At 36.6% G+C, this 19,971-nt stretch overlaps 2 protein-coding genes across 3 annotated transcripts in view; one reads left to right on the top strand and one right to left on the bottom strand.

Moving 5' to 3' along the window:
• The window catches only part of LOC149089732 (uncharacterized), a 28,415-nt gene extending 20,465 nt beyond the window's left edge, over positions 1 to 7,950 (bottom strand). The window contains exons 1-4 of one of the 2 annotated variants that reach the window (XM_089241347.1): positions 7,817 to 7,950; positions 6,071 to 6,179; positions 5,665 to 5,979; positions 3,944 to 4,413 (exon numbers count right to left, since the gene is read on the bottom strand). In XM_089241347.1, coding sequence (XP_089097473.1) covers positions 3,944 to 4,413; positions 5,665 to 5,979; positions 6,071 to 6,179; positions 7,817 to 7,840 — 918 coding nt within the window. In that variant the 5' untranslated portion in view covers positions 7,841 to 7,950. The remainder of the gene's footprint in view (positions 1 to 3,943; positions 4,414 to 5,664; positions 5,980 to 6,070; positions 6,180 to 7,816) is intronic. The other variant, XM_089241409.1, reaches the window with a different exon arrangement.
• A 1,389-nt stretch (positions 7,951 to 9,339) lies between these two features.
• Positions 9,340 to 18,598, top strand: Nedd8 (Nedd8 ubiquitin like modifier). Its single transcript, XM_089241242.1, has 5 exons — positions 9,340 to 9,457; positions 13,612 to 13,629; positions 15,078 to 15,107; positions 17,959 to 18,041; positions 18,356 to 18,598. The coding sequence occupies exons 1-5, from the start codon at positions 9,440 to 9,442 to the stop codon at positions 18,459 to 18,461; spliced, it is 255 nt and encodes an 84-aa protein (XP_089097368.1). The 5' UTR covers positions 9,340 to 9,439; the 3' UTR covers positions 18,462 to 18,598.
• The last annotated feature ends 1,373 nt before the right edge of the window (positions 18,599 to 19,971 follow it).

Genomic DNA, 19,971 nt, shown 5'->3' with positions numbered 1-19,971 from the left:
TTTTGAGTGATGCAGCGAACAACTACTTGAACAGAATTCACAAGGTTTGTTAAAAAAATCATCTGACCATAATTTTTTGTGTGTAAACCAATTAAGCTAAGGAGGCATAATTTGGTGGATATATGCGGGCGATCCTAATGTTCATGCTTGGATTTTCACTTGCTTGCAGAAGCCACAAATTGCCGGCAGACCATTGATGAATGAGAAAGTGTACATGAACGGCATAAAATTTCCATTTCTGACGAAATAGCAGGAAAAACTAGAACAACGCTACTGTATTAAATTTTGTGTGAAGCTTGGTGATTCCAGAGTGGAAGCAATCCACAGAATTCAACAGACCTTCGGAGATGAAGAAATTGGCACCACAGATAAAGTGGTATAACCGCTTCAAAGATGGCAGCATATGAATGGGGAGTGAAGCACGTTCTGGTAGGCCCTCAACATGCAGAAATGAGATTATTGACTGCGATTATAACTATAGTGATAAAGGATCACTGAATCACCATCAGAAAATTTACAGACGAAGCAAGCATTAGCATTGGAACAGTTAATTTCATTTTAATTGATGATTTGGAGTGATTGATTGCGTGATATAATGCCACGCGGACCATCTTTGACTCTAGTGGCGTGGCTCATGACGAGTGCACATCGCACAGCACAACCACCACCAAAAAGTACTACCAAGAAGTTTTGTGTCACAATTGCTAGCTCCATTACGATTGAGAAAGTGCAGTAACGTTCAAGTTTTTATTGCCATTTTGCCAAAAATGAAAATACAACAGCGCTCACACTTCCTCGCTCACCGGTCGTCTGCCATCAAATGCCAGCTTCTGCAGGCAGGAAAACATTCGAGCATGCACACTAGGATTGCCTACATGAACCAAACCACAACTCCCTAGCTTCATTAGTTTAAGCATGAAAAAAATTATGGTCGGGTACTTCTTGAACAAACCTTGTACATTCATAGTTAATCGGGAGGGGGAAAAAACAAGGTTTTAAAAAAATATTTTTTTACTATTGTATGACAAAAATGGGAAGTTTTAGCAGTAAGTATAATTTGACTAATTCATACCAAATTACTTCCACTATTTAAATTAAAAAAAAAATTTTCCCCCTTGCAAAAGATGTCCTCACAACTTACAGGAAGAAGCAATTACTACACAAATGCAATGGAGAAAAACGAGCACAATAGCAAGCTTTACAGACAGTGTTTAGTTTGTTAAAAAAATACTTAAACATTATGTTTAAAGATTTTAAATTTAAAGTGTTCAACTTGCATTTGGCCTAAAAAGAAATTTTTATTTGACAAAGAATTGTATAATGGAATTTTGGACACTGTTTCAGACATGAGCCAATACAGTCTTCTCAAATGAGAGGGAGGATTACTATGGATGTGGACAGTGAAAGGGGGGAGGGGAATGTCTATCACCACTTTTTTGATAATTCCAGTTTTTTTCCCCCTAAACGGGAAAGATAGGGGGTCCCCTCTTAATTGGCCTATGGTTGATTTTAAGTGGTTTTTTGCTTATTAGTACGGGAAAGAGCTCTGATCATTTGACTTTGAATGGAGAGTTGGGCTTTGTTTAACAGTTCAATCATTTTCAAAAGATTATTTTACACCCATTAAAAGTATTTTAATTTCAGAAACTGATAAATGCCTAAAAAAATATGAAAAAGTGCTTATTTGGCCAAAAATTTAAGTACGGTGGAACTTCACTTAATGAGCAAAAATTGTGGACAACAAATTTTGATTCGATTAGCAAGCGATGATTCACTTTACGAGCAACAATTTTAAACTTTGTTTATTCATTTTCTAGTTGTCGTAACTGAGCTGATGGTTTTTCGCTTTCATCCACACGTGTTCTGTGAAATTTTAAGGGCACTATTCTCCCGTAGTCTCTGGTCAGGGTTCCTAACTCGAAAAAATGAACTCCCGTACAAACGTCACTGTTTACGAAATGAAACTAGATGTAGCATCGTAACCACGCATACGTGCACTCAACATTTTTTTTTTTTAAAATTATGCTTGGAGAAAACTGTGGGCTGATTGCATTATTGAACGTGACTTTGAGGGGGTTTAGTGCATGAACAAAGAGATTGTGTCCTTGGAGAAGAGTATGGGAGTGGAGGTTCATGAACCTTTCATTCAAAAACAAGTGGAAGAACATGGTCGCATCCACAGGCGAATCTCCATTGCGCGCCACAGCAAGAGCTTACTCCCAAGATCTCATCCGAAGGCGGCGAAGAGAGAAATGAAGAGTCCCTCACTGCAAATGAGATTAAGAGATGTGTTGAACGTAGAATTCTGTGCAAAACTTTGTAAAAGAGAACCACCCCAAATAAAACTGTAGCAGTGCGAGTAATAAATCTGTCCAACAGTAGTGCGATTTCTCATTTCCGAAATAATCAAAAAAAAAAAAAAAGGCAAAAGCAAGTGTCATAGATAGGGTTCTTTTTTAGTCACAAAAAGAATGCGAAAGAAATGAGTCCCTAAGTGATAAGTCCCTATAAATGATAGTCTTCCTCTCTGGTCGTTTAGAGTAAGTTAATTTGGAAACATCACATTGTATGTTTATTTATGACATTATATTTATTTCATTGTATTATCTATTATATTGTGTTGCATTATTGAATGAATGACGCTTTTATTTGTCATTTTTATGTGAATGATAATTGTGGAACAAATTACCCAAGTTTCCATTATTTCCTATAAAGAAGTTAGATTCGAATAACAAGCACATTGGTGGAACAGATTAAGCTTGTTAACTGAAGTTCCACTATACTCTCTTATATACTACCACTACTTAACTGTACATGCACCCAGTACACATTGCTCTACAGAATTTAAAACGAATAGCTACATGCTGGAATGTTAGCTCTTATATTCTCGGAGGTAACATTCCGGCATGTACCCTAACTTAGGCAATGTGTATAATGCAATAACTCTGGTATGTGTGACCCTAACTTAGGGTTACCAGATTCAAAAACTAGAAAGGAGGATGCTTCCGTGCACCTTTAGTGACGTCACTTATCTCAATTTCACAATAGATGGTGCCACTATTCTAAAAAATATATAAAACTAGTCACAACAATAATTTTTCCCAACTATAAAACAGAACCACTTAAAAAAAGTACTCTTATCAATAAAGAAATATATGGTTCAAAGTTGAGAAAAAAATTTCCCCAGAAAAAAAAATTCTGTAAACCTGAAAAGGACAAATTTTCCGAACCGTAGGATGTTTGAAATGACATAAAGGAGGATGGTTGGTAACCCTACCCTAACGTATTTATGTTGTCATATTTGTGCTTGTTTCATGTTTTTGCTAATATGTTGCCATCTGCCTTCTATATTTTCAAATAAAGACGACAAATTTTCATGTTATCTCAGTATTGTTTGTTAAGTCTGCCTGCTCTCTGCAGAGGGACTTTTTTAAATATGAGACTGGGTCGCATTCACGACCTGAAGTTAGAAAATCACAGAAAACCTAACTTCAGTCAACCAACACTGTCAACAGGATTTGAACCTGGATCCTCATGATTAGAGTGTCCAGCACAAGGCTGCACAGCAGCTAAGTGCTTATATAGCAAAATAAAAATGATTGTACAAATGACAGGGCATAAATGCAAATCAAGAGGAACATGAATGCATTATCAGTGGATAACTGTTAAGCACTTAAATTGACATGTCGTACATATCACATACTTTTAATAATTAACTATAATCAGTATTTTAAGTGTGGCCCAAAACAGTTTTTCTCCCAACATGAAAACTCAAAAAGTTAGACCATCTTGTTCTAAAAAAAAATATTTAGTCAGATGTTTAATTGTTGCGAAATACTTTTTTTACAAGTTCATCTGATTCAATCAGCATTGAGCAGGACAAGGGAACGGGATTGAAGCAAGCAGATTCTCATGCATACAAAAAAAATCACTTTCAACTCACCAGGGTATTCAATATGGCTTTATCCCAGACCTTAACTTTCTGTACTTGACAATCATTAATGTCCAGTTTCTTCCCCAACCGTTTTTTGACAGATTCAAAGCCAAAGCTTTCATTGAGATCATCAGACCCCTTAGAATTGCCCAAAACACCACAGCTGGGATGAAAACTGACATGCTTTGCAGGCTTATCGACAGAACTTGCACACACAGAGCTAGTTTTTGTATTATTCGCAGAGTTAGCGGGAAATTTGGAGTTAGTGCTAGAAGGTTTGCAATAGAAATCAGATTTTGACTGGCTGGGACATGTAACTTTGTTAGGTTTAGTTGCAGAATAACCATCTTCCTCCCATTGTCTTATGTCATCAGCTAAAGACGCTAGTCTTGAGCGGTGTGAACTTTGTCTCTGGCTTTGGGGAAAATTAGTCACCTGTGCTTCATCAGACGAGTCTTTGCCCAGTCTTCTCTCGTTTTCTAAAGGAAGGAAAATAATTATACTTAGAACAGAATCAAGACAAAACTTTGTACAATACTAATACTATAAATATTAAAGATCTAGCTATTGTTGGATTTATCATTATCACTTAAAGGACACTTCACTTGTTATCTTGATAAATGAAAAAAAGTTTGACACCAGCAAAATTTTTTTAAAAGGAAAAGTTTTTCCCCCAAAGACAACTGTCCATTTTTTTTCTTGTCCAGGACAGCTCCATTATGTTGGTACACTTGCCCATATGTTTCTCAAAAATTTTGTGCTGCCTTAACACCCACTCTTATTAATCTATAACGTTTCAAATGATATAATGTTTATAACGAAATAATGTTTCAAATAATGAATATAACATATCAAATCTTAAATGTCCAGCTTTTAGTTGACCTGGCATCGAGATTTGGCAAGCCCTAATCTTGACACGAAAAAAGTCTTGCAGCACCAATGATATAGGCTACTTTAAAGATGCACAACTTCAGGTCCATGAAAGTATTCCTAAAAAACCACTGATTCATATAAAATGCTAATTAGGACTGTATCAGTTTGTAACCCGTAAGCAATAGCCATTTGTCATATCTGACTTGTTGGCCAGGGCAATGGTATAATTTGATTTTTAGGTCTTATTGCTTTAGCAAGACTGAGCAAATCCCAGGTGCTAGGTCGCCATGATGACTAGAAAATCGTATTGACCTCTAAAATTTTCTAAATGTGGTTGCGAAATTGGAGTCCTAATAGGTGAAATAAATTTTTTTGATTTCATTAAGCTACATCTTTTAACATGTGAAAAGTAAGAGAAAACATTATCTAGGACAGGGCTGGACAAATCACAAAAAATTTTTTTATCTGAAGAAAAAGGTCTAAAACGCTTGAATTTTTCCAAGCATAGTGACCCTTTCATGTTGGCAGATTATGATGCTATAAATTCCAAACATTTCGTGCTGCTTTCAGCCTGCAATTTAGTAACTACACAAAGAAAATTTTAATCGCCAATACCAATTTTCTAGTTGCCATGGCGACCTGAGATTTATACAGTCCCGATTTAAGACAGTTTTTTTAAAGTAAAATATCATGCTTCATTTCTAAAAAATTAGGTTGTAGTGCCTAAATAATTTTCATATTTGTGAAGACCTAGGTTTAGGTATCATTCGGAAAAACATGGATTCAACAGTATGTAGCTTGAATATTGTGAAAATGGTCAAGTTTTAATAAGAAAAATAATTTAATCAACACTTTACCATGGGCTTGAGTTGGAACATCACCATTGTTTTTTTTTAGAGCAGCAAGGCCTTTTGCTCCATGTGAAATATAAGGGACGAAAAGGGAACTTTCACTTGTATTTTGAACATTCTCCTTATCTTCTCCATCATCTTCACTTTCATCGATATAAGCAATATCGTCCATTTCTCTGTCTCTTATGTCATCTTTGATTTCTTGACAAACCATTTTATTGTCCTTGATGGCATTTGGATAATTTGTTACTTTTACACTTTCATCAACAGCTTCCACAAGACGCTGCCGTTTAGGTGAATCATCTTGTTTATCGGCACAATCTGGAAAATATTGAAACATTCAATATTATAAATTTTACCTTCCAAATGTTCATTCAAAAACATGCCACTACATAATAAACATATCAGTTACCAATCGAATCTGGCAGCTGATTTTCATCGACCAAAGCAGTCCTTTTACGCAATTCGCTCATCTTCTTTCGCAAGTATTCTTTACGAACCTTCGCTCTTTCCATAAGTTGCTGAGAAAAGCATCAAAACTTATGAATATATTAATTTTTAACATACATCAATATAAAAACAAATGAACACAAGGCATATTAAAAAGTAAAACAATTATTGAAAAAAAAAATGCAACTAAATTCTTGGATTTGTTAAATAAATAAGATGAACATTTCTCTTGAATTTCTATTACGTAATAGCGAAGTCGCTAATTCGCACATCCCACAGCACACTTTCAGTCTGTAAAGCCTCAAAGCAAAATCTTTTCCGTTCTACAACAAGCATTCACTCAACTGACTGGAAATGTTTTGATAAAACTCTAATAATAGTGTTTTATACACAGAAGAGTTGTTTGCTTGAAATTCTTCCTGAGATTGTTCTACAGCAGCACTAATTTTTCTGTGAGGTACATTACAGTTTTTGACATATTCTGCTTTGGGGTCTGTAAGGACCCGAGTTATTCCCGTAACCTGGACAGGATTGCAACCAGGGTGGCAACAATTGGCCAGCTGAGGAAAGCAAGTATTTTGACATTGTTTGAAACAGTGTTTCTCAAAGTGTGTCAGACATTGGCGTCTAATTTTTTAAATGAAAATTGACTATTCGGGCTTGAAGACTTGTCTATTTGAGGTTTTCAAGCCCAAATAGTAAATTTTCATTAAATTACGGTCCCAAAAAATCTTATCAACCATTTAATTTTTTGTGTCTTGAACTGAAATCTTATCACAGCACAAAATCATGTCAAATGTGTCTGCTAACATGGGAAAGGGTTTCCAAGACAAGAAGAAAAAAAACCATGATTTTTGAAAAATTTTGCCAATAAAAAAAATACCTGACAATTTTTTTTTGATTTGTCAATCCCTGACCAATGAGATAAATCGAATCAAAATTATGCATGATAAAACAATGGCTATGAATGATTGCCAATTTATATACTGTTGTTATTCAACTTAATTCATGGCATAGGAAAGGGTGGGGAGGGAGGAGTAAGTAGGATTTTTATAAATTTGGGGGGGGGGGGGTCAAACACGATTTTGCATTTCCCTGATCAAAATTGATAATCTTATAACAATGATTTGAGGTTGCATTAGACCCCATTGCTGCCCCACTAGCTCTGGCCCTGGGAGTAATTAACATGCCCCCTTCCACACATCCTCCAGGACTTTCCAGAGAACCCCCCCGTGTCAGATTTACGTGAAAAAAACAAAAAAACGATGACAATCGTCTCAGACCCGTCAGCCCCCTTGTGGGGCCTTAACTAATTAACAATAATTTTGAACTTAATGCTATTCATTGTTCCAGTCAAGCATTGATTATTGTTTAATTTAAAACACTTCCAACGCATGACCAAAGACATTAAATCGATAAAATCACAAATAAAACATTAAATAGACTTTCCACCGGAAGGAGGTGTGTTATAAGAAGTAAGTTACCAACAACTAAAACAAATTTCAAATTCATTAATTACACAGACATTCAATTAATGCTTAGATCTTGACTCTGAAGTGTTTCAACAATCCATTTTTAACAATTTCGCGATCAAACAACAATTTATTTCAAATTTACAAACACATTTCCGTCGGAAACGAACTTCTAAAAATTGTGTGTGTCGTTATAAGATAATTTATCTGAATTGTATTAAATAAAGCTTTCATACCTCTGTGAATTCATCTATTTCCATAACTGCTGTTTGAAACAAACGTTATCCCCAAGAATTTTAAGAGTGTTAATTATTTGACACAAGATAAGGAGGCGTCCACTTGAAAAAACATCAAGGACTTTTTGTGCGAGTTTGAAACATGAAGCTTGACGATCATTGGTTCGTTGAACGGACGAAACTTGTTGCCATATAAATAACCGAAATGTACGAAGAAAAATTTAACTTAATTTAAAGGATATTTATCATTTTAATGGAAGTTTTACTTGTGTATTTCATTCTTAATTTTTTTATAAAATTCGTAAAAAAAGCAATCTTAAAATATTTAATAATTACAGTATAATCCATGGAAAAAAAAAGATAAAAACTAATCCTTTCTTCAAAGACTTCTTTGATCCTAGACTTTACAAAATCATGAAAGAAAAATATGATTCGTGATTGGCTGCTTGAGCCAATTTGTTCAGTTCACGCGGCGCGAAACACCTATTGCTATGAAAGCCGGGTTTTTTGCGCCGCGTAAACCGAATTAGACCATTTCGCGCCGGCAGAAACGTGTTACATAATCACGCCATGCGCTTGCGTTTTCCTAGCGTGGCGCATCAGATCAGGGTGGCTATATTATATAGTATATGGCATTCGCATCAGTTAGTCTGTCGTCTGCATGCTCCGGTTTGAAGGGAAGGGCAAGAAAACACACGAGTGAAAGAACATTGTCAAAACGCACGACGCATTTCACTCCTCCAGAAGCAGTCGTCCAATCACGCAGTGCCGTCTTAACGCACGGGGCCACCCGGGAGCCTCAGAAAAATGAGAAGTAGTTGAATTTTTCGAGAATTTGCCAGGTAGGGCCTCAGAAAAATCACTTGGCCCGTGATGCTCTTAAGACGGCAATCACGCCCGACGTAAAGCGCTGTCGTGAGCCGTATTGCGCTCTGTAGGAGAACAGTCATACTGCTTTTCTTATTGGTGAGTGGACGGCGTGTCGCACTGGGCGATTCACCTTGCACGCAGCACAGAAAACCTGCACCTAGGAAAACCCGGCTTTACGTCGTTAGTGGATTGATCGACGACTGGTTCTGGAGGACTCAAATGCGTCTTCCATCACACGTTCCGCTGATCTCTGCGTTTTTGTTGTGTGTTATGGCAAAAATACATGGATATGCAGACGACTGAACAGCTGATACGCCACGCTAGGAAAACACAATAAACGGGGAGCTAGATAAAGTTACACGCTTCTGCCGGCGCGAAATTGTCCTATTCGGTTTAGGTGGTGCTAAAAACTTGGGGAAAATGCAGCTATCAGAAGCAATTGGCCAATCACACACACCCGACGAAAGGCGCTGGCGTAACGCGTTTCCGAAGGAAAACAGCCTTCCCATTGATGAGTGGGCGGCGTGTCGTTCTGAGTGTTTCACGCTGCACGTGGCGCAGAAAGCCTGTCCTCGGGGGAACTCGGCTTCACTGTAGTCGCGCCTTTTTGACGTCATATTTTCAATAACGAATCAGATCGTTCAGCGATCTGTACAGTCTAGGTTTTGAGTTACTGTAGACCGGCCGCAGCATAAGCAAGAGCTGAGTTTTTTGTTTACAACATTGAGAATAGATTTATAAATAGGAAACAAAATGCTAATCAAAGTCAAGGTAATTAGAATTATAAAATTATCCCACTATTTATATTGATAATTCACAAACATGTAAATCTATTGGCAATTCATACTAAATTTTATATTTTATCCGTGTTGTCACAAAGTAATTCTTGTAGGAAGAAAAAAAAATTTGTTATTTCCAGTAATATTTTGACTATTAAAATTAATTATAAAAGCAAATATAAGTTTCGAATACAAGTTTCAAATTATAGATCTATAATAACTGCGTAGCAATTTGAATGAAATTAGTTCCAAGTCGAATCTAATGTGCATGAACTACGGTGAAATGCCATTGTGATTATATTATTCCTTAGCGTCCATTTCATTTGTAAAGAATGAACTTGATTCACCCTCCCCCCTTGTTAAGAAAAAAGTAGAATAAATAACTCGAGGAGATAAGTATAAGAAATGAATACTAAAGCTGGTGGTTAGTGCATCAACTTTTTTTGATTCCTAATGTCTCACAGTTCGAAATCAATGCTGAATTGCACGTCCCTTCTAAATATCTGAGTGGGGAGCATGGAATGACTATAGATCACGATGCAATGGAATGAGCTCAAATTGTTGATTATTTATTGTAAGTTTCTAATCAATGCTCTACTTCAAATTAGAAAGTTGACGAGGGTTTTGTAGTAATTAAGAGGCCATTCAAGTATTATGTAAGATTTTCAGCCATTTTTGCTCCCCACCCCTGTCAGCAAAACACTGATCTCACCTCCCCCCCCATCAGCAAAATTTTGTCAGCAGCTCTTAGAATATTTCATATCTTTAAAAAAAGGGGGGGGGGTGATGATTTAAGCAACCTTCAAACCCCCCCACCCCTTGTCATCAAAAGTCAGCAAATCCGAAACCTCCTCTCGATGCTGACGTAATACTTGAATGACCCGTAAATCAAAAAGTCACGAGATAAAGGTTCAAAATCATAAAAATATTGTATTCCTTGATTAATACATTTATAGTTATCGTGCTATATACAATTTGAATCTATTAATGTGTTCTTTTTTCCTTGGACTATCCAAGTCCATGACCTTCTTAGGTACCGAAAGTCGTTCTCTTCTCTGTCTCTTTTCTCTCCTCAAACCAAGCATCTCTTTCTTTCACACCCCCTTGGGTCTTTTTCTTTCCTCCATTTCTGTTTCGCTTCTCCCTCGTCCTGGTGGGAGATCGTTGGAATGGAGGGGGTCGTAACGAGAGATAAACTATCAAGTGTATGTAACCATATGTTGGGTTAAATCGAGAAGCTATCCATACTTAGAGTAAGACAACCATAAGTATTCTTTATGGGCATTGTATAATATTTTATCATGTGTATATATTGTTTACAACTTTTGTTAATTGCATTTTTAATTTTGTTGCTATATTTTTTAAATATCTGACATCTATGTTTTTATGGGCATCTTTTTCTCAGCCACCTCGTTGGGCATTTTGCCTGTTGTGGCATTGTATTTGCATTTGTAAATTCAGTACCAATCGTCAAGTGTGAAATTTGTCTTAGTGAAGTTTGATGATGTGCCATAGCATGTCGGTAACTTCACTTATCTTTCATTTATATGATGTTGAAACTTTGGGGGACAAAGCTCGAATATAAATTTATGCGTACTATAAATGCTTTGTAAGGATCCCGGTCTTTTGCGACCCTTGGCTCCAGTGAGTAGAGTACGTAGGCTTTTGTGGAGGGAAAGGACATTTTTTTTTTTTGCTTCTCAAGGATGCAATTTCATTTTCTACTCCTGTGTGGATGCAAAAAAATTAGCATAATACATTCTTGGGAGGTAGTGGCATTGAACCCTAAATCTCACTTTTTCCCTTAGGTATGGAAGTAGTTCAAGACCCAGACAAGTTTGATTAGAGTTACCTTCATTGCACAACAAACCAGTAGTTCTCTCTCTCTGGTCGGCTGAAGTTGGTTTTCTGTGGTTCCCAACTTCAAGGCGCAAATGCGAGCCGATCTCCCCGTTAAAAAGTCTCGCCACAGAGAGCAACAGTCCTACAACGGTAAATCATTCAACCATAACACTTCACTCATAGTTTGTAAAACTGGGGGCAGATGACAGCACTACACATAACAAGCATTACACAGAAACAAAACTTTACGTCAGGTAGCACTACACGTACACGCACATTCCCGCATGTACCGAGTTGTTGGGGGGTTCCGCGGGGGGGGGGGGTGCATGTGTGGGTAGCAGTGGTAGGTAGGGGCTCGGGATCCATGATGTTCTTAACTCAGCCACCTCGTTGGGCAATTTGCCTGTTGTGGCATTGTATTTGTATTTGTATAAACTTTGCATCATAGCTCTCTGTAAGTGTGGATGAGGGTGTGGCCATGACCTCTTATGTCCTTGGTGCCAGGATATATGTATTCCCAATGCACATGGTAAATTTGCAGTGCTTAAAAAAAGCTGCTATGTGGGCATAGTGCTGGACTATCATCGTGAGGATCTATGTTTGAACCCTGCTGACACACGGTGGTCAGCTGAAGTTTGTTTGCTGCAGTTTCTAAACTTCGAAACGTGAATGCGAGCTGGTCTTGTATTTAAAGAAGTCTTCCCACGTATAGCAAGCAGACCTACAACACGATACCATAGCTGCCAAGTCTCCCGAATTTTCCGGGAATCTCCCGAATTTTAGGTTCATCCCTCGACCTCCCGAAAAGTTCTTAAATGTCCCGAATTTTTACGAAAATCACAAAAAATCCCTAATTGTCCCTAAACATTCTCTACTTCATTTAAAGAAATTCCCGCTTATGAAAACAATCCCTAAGGAATTTCTTGTGGGGCATGAAGCCTCTTTTATTTTCTCCTTTTGAAATGACGTCAAACGTCGTAAATGGTGAAATTCCCCATTTTACAATCCCTCTGATTTTTGAATTTTCTTTCATCAAACATTCCGGAAAAGGGCAGATTTTTCCTTTTTGTACAAGTTGTGTTACGGACATAAACATCGGTCATGGAAAGACTGCCATCATCACTCATGTGAAATGAAAAAAAAAAACATTAAGCAAGTGTCACAAAAAGTCAGTGCTCTTCAAAAATTGACGCTTTTTTTCCCTTCATCTTCCAATGATTTTGGGGTCATTCATGCAGAATGTTTGTTCACAGCGTTTCTAATTGAACACAATATTTATTTTTTTAGATCACTATTTTGAAGTTTGGCCTCTAATTTCACTTGTTTTTGCATAGGGTTTTTATTCCGTATGCTTTAACTTTTATGTGTGGAAAATCCCTATTTTATTTGGAAAAATCCCTTTCGTATTTATTAGGGAGTGGTTTTAGCATAAAATACGGGGTCGCTCGAAAATCTCCCGAATTTTCATTTTCAAAAGTTGGCAGCTATGCGATACTGACATGACACAGAAATTCATTCATTTACCATCTTTACTTCAAGTTTAAAGATGTGCAATATAGGTGGCAGCACCAGTAAGAACACGAAGCAAGCCCGATTCTGACTACATGAATACGTTAGTCATACATGAGCTCAGAACACACATTCCAGAATGTACCAATTCATTAGAAATTCTGTAGAGCAGCGGTTCTCAACCTTTTTTGACTCGCGGAGCCCTTTTTAGTAAAAAAAATTCTGTGGCTGAGCCCTATAGACCAATTTTTTTAATTATTCATCAGTTAATGATTTAATTTTACTATTTAAAAATATTTTATATTTCTATTTAAAAATATTTTAATTTTACTGTTTTTTTTCTTATTTTCCTTGAGTAGCCGCAGAGTCCCGGGAGAGTGCACAAGGAACCCTAAGGGCTCCACGGAGCACCGTTTGAGAACTGCTGCTGTAGAGGAGTGTGTACAAGGTGCATGTATGGTTACATAGCAGTAATGTTTAAAAAAAAAGGGGGGAGTTGAAGCTGGGTAAAGGTCCAGTTTCATCTTAACGCATGGACCCACCCAGGCACCTCAAGAGAACGGGCCTTAGCAAAATGAGAACTAGTTGAATATTTCAAAAATTTGCCAAGTAAAACCAATTAGCCCTTGGCCATTCCCCCTCCCCCACAAGGGTAGTGCTGGCAGGGTTCTAGATAGACTTGGGACACCAGTTGTAGAAATGTGATGATTTAAATGCATGAAAAGTCTTTTTTTTCTTTATGAAATATCTGATTACTGTTATTTTTTTCCCCCCTCACCACTTGCGATGGAACAGACTCTCACTGGTAAAGAGGTAAGTCTATATATTTTTGCCAGTCATGTAGGCTAAGTTTGGAGTGTTGAATAAAATGTATAGGTGTATAAAGTCAAATCTCGTTAGTGCGTCACCCGGTTAACACGTCACTCCGCTTACCGGGTCACTTTTGGGAAGTCCCAATTGTCCTCAGGCAGGAATTGGCACAGCTATGGCTTACTCCGTTTAACGAGTCACTCCGCTTACTAAGTTGTATTTTTGCTCTCCCAAGACTGACTCATTAACAAGGTTTGACTGTACATATGTATAAACATCATATTACTATGTTTAAAGGGCGTGATAGCTCAGGCAGATAAGATACTTGCCTAAAGTACCAAAGGATGTTTATAGGTGTCGTAAGTTCAATACATGGTTCGTTCTTGTGAGAAACTTTCCTGGCGTGGGGTACAAACGAAACAGCAGAAACATTAGCACAGAAAACTATTGCTACTGAAGGGAGTCTCACATAGAGGGGTTAGAGCACCAACCTCTTGATGTGTATAAAAAAACAAAGCTGCCGTTCGGAATAGGCAATAAATTATAAGTCCGAATCCAATTTGCCCTCGTATGCAGAAAATATCTTGTGGTGCCACAAAAATGATCAATGACTATAGGTAAATATTGCTGTACAAAATAGGCTAAAATTTAGTGGTTTTTTTTACCCTGTAATAATATAAAATATAAGTGAAAAACCATTGTTTATTTAAATCAATTTTAATTTAATTTTTACCATCAGAAAGTTTTACATAAATACATGTTTTAAGAATTATTTTTATAATTGAAGCATATCTTATACAAAAAATCTGGCAGAAAGAGTGAATAAAAGTAAAAATATTTGGACGGGCATTTCGTTACCTAATGGGTACTATTTCAATTAAAAAATATCATATTTCTTACAATATGCAGCACAGCATGTAAAAGCATTAAAATGTATTCATGAGGTTGATGTTAGTGCTGCATTTTTGCATTCACTGCACCTTTACAAGATTACTCTGACTCCTCTGGAAACTTTTCGGTTAACTGGCTTTCTGATAGGGCTAGCATGACACTTCCCACAAGTTATTCAGTAGCATCGCAGTTTCAAGAAGGAAAGCCTCAAATTAAATGAACTGATATCCTCGGCTGCGTGAAGAAAAAAAAAACAACCAGTTGAAGCATTGTATAAAAACTTGCATTTGGTCTGTGCTCAGTTTATTTGTCAGTGTGGTTTTAGAAAGCAGAGGAAACATCTGGTGGTATTTTGAACTTTGACCAGTAGTATAATAGCCCAGAAGAAAAACTGTATGTCTCTTCGTTTACTAAGTTAATGTAAAACAGTTGAGCGTAGATGCAGTTGAATTTTGAGTCTTTGGTGATAAATACTTTATAACAGTGTTGTGCTTTCTGGATTGAAGTGCTCAGTTCTTCTGGCTACCATTATTTAATTTTTTTTTCAAATTTCTTTTCAGATTGAAATTGATATTGAACCTACTGATAAGGTGAGAGAAAGTAACATACACGATCTATTCATTTGTACAGTAGTCCCGTGTTATGCAACTTCTCATTGTTACATGCATTTGTATATTTTGTGCCTTTCATTAGGAATGGGGTAAAAATTTAAGCAAATCATTTGTACCGTGAGGAGGGGGGCCCTGTGATTAATTTTGCATCTCTTAAGGGCAGCTTTGTGTTGTAGCAGGCCCACACAACTAGCATGAGGCTGGGGAGGCTTGTGCCTTGGGTTGGTTATAGTCTTTAAGGGAACAAAAAACTCTTATGGTAAGATTGTTTGTTTTTACATTGAGGTAATAGCAAAATAATTTTTGCTCTCACCTATGACAAAAAATCTATCATGGCCCTGTGTTATAGTCGGTTAAAGTTCCATTGTGTGTGTGTGTTGCAGTTCATGTCTGAAGTCTTGCATCTTCTTGGAGTGGCCAGCAACTGATAGGCCACTTCATGATGACAACAGACTTTAGAATTGGACCTTAACATATTTATAGTATGTTTAGGTGGTTGTTATACGAAATCAATTCTCTCGAGCAGTGTCTCCCAACCTTTTGAAGTTTGTGGCACCCTCTGGAATAACATTAAAAAATTAGGGCACCCTTCCTTGAATACAGAATGCAGTTTACTACAATGAAAATCGCTGAGCAAAAATACATCAATAAAGTTTTATTCAATTAATCATTAGTGTGAAACTTGTGATTGATGTTTAGAGCACGAATACTTAAAATCAGGCCTTAAAGGTGGCAACGAAACACATAAATTGTTCTCAAGGTCTTGCAGTGTATTTCTTGACGGATAGTAGCACTACACATAACAAGCATTACACAAAAACAAACTTCATATTAGATTCACAACATATATGCGCACATTCTGGCATGTACCAATTCGATAGAGATTCCATAGAGAAATGTGTACAAGCTGCGTGTACGGTTAAGTAGTAGTAGTAGTCTATTTCTTGCTTTGTATTTTATTGTTGTCATAGCAGAGGCTTGTTCGCATACATATGATGTTGAAAAGAACAAAAATGCCTTAGTTGCTTTCTTCATTATATTAAGATACTCATCTCTCAGTCCAAGTTAAAAAAGGAGCAACTGATGCCTCACTCTTTTGGTGAACTTGGTGAGTGTGGAATCAACAGAAAGATCAATAAATTCATCTCTTTCGCAAGCAGTGAAATTTATTTCCTCTGCACTGTCTGTGAAGTCAAATGGTTAACAACTCAGTAGATATTCTCAGTGGAAAGAGATGAGATAGAAAGTACATATTTATTGCATATTGCTATCTTGATAAGTGTTGACAAATGAGGTCTTTCAGCTTATCTGAAGGGGAAGCCACTCTCTGCTATTACTATGAAGGTTTCGACAGCTGGCTGAGGCGAAGAAAAAAAAATTCAACTGGCCTTGCTAGGAATCGAACCCATGTCCTCTCACTTGCCGGGTGAGCACCCAAAACTATAAATTACAAAGCCAATGAATCCTCTTTCCTTAAGCTCGTGCACACTGAACCAACATTATCTATAGATAGATAGAACCGCTCACAACCTTGGACTGATGCAAAGCAACGCCATCTATAGCAAAAGGCCTCCTCACGAAGCTTTGACGACACTGAAGAAGTCCATTTCACCTGCAGCCATTGGATATAGCAGGCTGATGCATGCGATATCTTTACCTTTTTTTGCAGTATAGCCAATGACTATAGATGGAATGGACTTCTTCAGTGACGTCACAAGTTTTGCACCAAAGTTTTCTGTTATACATGGTGTTGGCTGAACGGAGTTGTACATGGACAGCCAGACTTAACTCAGGCCAAAGCTGACGCTGCTACCAGATGACGGCTTATCTGATGAGTTTCGGGTGCTTGAGCACACCGGTTGGGAAACACTGCTCTAGAGCAATGGTTTCGAAACTTTTTGATGTGTGACACCTTTTTGACATGAATTTTATTGTTGGCTCCCCCTTTTTTTAACCTTCAGTTAAAATTTAATCTATAGATGGTGCTGTAATAGTATAAAAAAGCAGAGTAGATCATGCTCACATGAATTTCATGTGTGCATGATCTACTCTTTTTTATAATTGTTAAAAAAAACAAACGTTATTCTGATCAAGATGTGTCAGTGCTCTTATATGTGTATGCAGCAATACATCAACCTATGCTTGACAACCAAATGAAAGTTGAATGATTGTAAGGCTTTCTATCATCAAAATCTGCAACTACATGATTTCATAAAACCTGATAATTAGAAGTTTATAGCGCTGTCTCCAAGCATGAAAAAAAAAACTTTTCCCCCCATTTAACTGTTTTTAAAATTTTAAAGGACAAGGTTTTTTCCCCGGACACTCTATAGTTTCAAATTTATTAGTTGTGTGCTTTACTTTTGACTTGTGAGTGCTTGGTTAATAATGAGTTTAGCTAAGAGTCAAGGTGTGTTTTCTAAGGTTTGACATGTAGTCTTTATTTGCTTTACGAAAAAATAAAAGTTCGATTTAAGACTTAAATTTTGGAAAATCTTTCGTGACCCCCCCTCCCCCCCATCCCAGGGGTCATGACCCACAGTTTGGAAACCACTGCTTTAGAGTGCAGTAACCTTTGTGTTTTAGGTAAGGCCATAACTTGTAGGGTGGGAAAGCAGGGGGTGTCCTGAGATGCTGCAGATTTTTTATGAAGCAAAAGACTGTTATAAAATCATTTAACTTTTACAATGGAGGGGGGGGGGGGAGACTGACTCCTAGTTAAAGGTTTTATTTTTATGGATGTAAAACTAAGAGAAATAGACATATTTTTGTGACAATTATATGTTTTAAATTATTCATGTTGAATAATTTTGTGATTGATTTTTTTCAGGTGGAACGAATAAAAGAAAGAGTTGAAGAAAAAGAAGGCATTCCACCAGCTCAGCAGAGGTTGATTTTCAGTGGAAAGCAGATGTAAGTAACCCTTATCGTAGTTTCTACCAAACATTTGCTATAATCTCCTGCCTATAATGCGCCTGTGATGTGATAGGAGCTGTGATTGTTCATGGGTAATATAATCCGCAGTTTTCTCATGATGATTATGGTGGTGGTGATGATTAAGTCTGTAATAGTACTATTTCCAACATGGGACAAATAAATTTATCTGATACTCAAGAAGTATAGATGATTATTATTACAATATTATATATTTTTGTTATCAATAGTAGTAGGCCTACTTGGGAAATTTGTAGACTATAACAAAAATTTGTTTTGTTTTATTCTTGTAGGAGTGATGATAAAACTGCAGCCGATTACAAAGTGACTGGTGGGTCAGTCTTACATTTGGTGTTAGCTCTGAGGGGTGGTAGCGATCATCGCAAAAATTGCCATTGAATGTTATGTTTCTCCATATTTTTGCTGTTTTTTTTTTCTGCGACATGTACGACTGTAAATTTTGATGTCATTCTATATATCTCTACTATGATAATTTGAGTTATATAATGTGAATTAATAAACGGTTCATAAAATTCTTTTTTTGGGATTTATTGGGATTTAAATTGATCTGAGGCATTTTTTAATTTTGTCAGTACATAGTCGTCCCTCTGTATTTGCAGAGGTTATGTTCTGAGAGTCCCCAGGAATACGAAAAATCTGCAAATAATCAAAGCCATAAAATTTTATTTTGTAGGCATATAATGGAAAGAGCAGGGTGTGCCTGAGGTACAAAGAAAGGGAGGGGAGGATGTGATTTTTTTTGCCATGACATCGATAATGTCTTGCCATTTCTTCATTTAATTAAATATGTTGGAGTATATTGGTAATTCTTCATCTTGTGGAGAATTAGTGTTGCCATGTATTTCTGCATCGTGGTAATAATCCATTGATGATTTAAACTTGTGAAGCCTATCTGCTATGTTGCTTATAGTGAACTTGTCTCTCACTTTTTCATGGGGACTTCAGTTTCAGAAGCAGTCATCTTGATTAATTCTGTCTATTCTATGTATCTACGTTTGCTATTTAATTATTGGATTTCTTCCATGTCATCAATCCATCCTTTATCAACCTAATGTGAAAATACTTTTTATAATCCTTTCAGTTGGTACCCTCTGACAAATTGAATTTAGTTTTTTCCAACATGAAAATGACTGTTTCCATATTTATAGGTCCTATGGCTACAGCAGTGACACGAATGACATAAGTGATAGTCTAATTCATTTATAACTTGAGACGTTTGTTATTCTTTGATTTGATACACAATCATCACATCGTGTATGCAGAATCTTAAATGCTTGCATAATAACCTGATCAATTGGCAGGATATGTTGTGTGATTATATAACTATAAGACATATAGAGTACATTTTCTGCATAGTAGATTCAGTGACACCTTAATGATGTGCAGTTGATTTTTTTATGTATAGTTAATATGTCAAATTTTTCTTGCAAAGTTTTTACCTTTTAGAAAAATGTCCAGAAAACTATAAAAGCCATCGGTAACATTTTTTTTTTAATGTGATGAGTCCAAGTTATATAAATGATAAATGAATTATACAAATTATAAATGAATAGAAGAAATTACTAAATACTTTTTTAAACCAATGCAAATGAACTTTATAGAGCAGTGTTCAACTGCTGCTGTGGACCAATGCCTATCGGTGAGACTTTCTTGTGGGTCTGAGAAATTTTGATAATTCCTGCACAACCTATATATATAATTTTAACATTTATTAAATACAAGTATTGTACTAGCACAACATAGGTTTTTATTTCTGTCTTGACCCCCTCTCTCACAGCAAGTCTGGACATTATTTTTCCCCCATTTATATTTTGCCCAGTCTGTAAACTAATTCTCCCATTTATTTGGGTCTTTTTTTTGCCATTTTGTAAAAATTATATCTCCAATT

This window comes from Pholcus phalangioides, unplaced genomic scaffold (genome assembly GCF_987345545.1).
Source record: "Pholcus phalangioides strain wild (caught in Gottingen) unplaced genomic scaffold, Ppha-v1.0 ptg000001l_1, whole genome shotgun sequence".
NCBI lineage: Eukaryota > Metazoa > Arthropoda > Arachnida > Araneae > Pholcidae > Pholcus > Pholcus phalangioides.
Note: the sequence above shows the minus strand (reverse complement) of the source record. Positions and strands in the feature narration are given on the sequence as shown.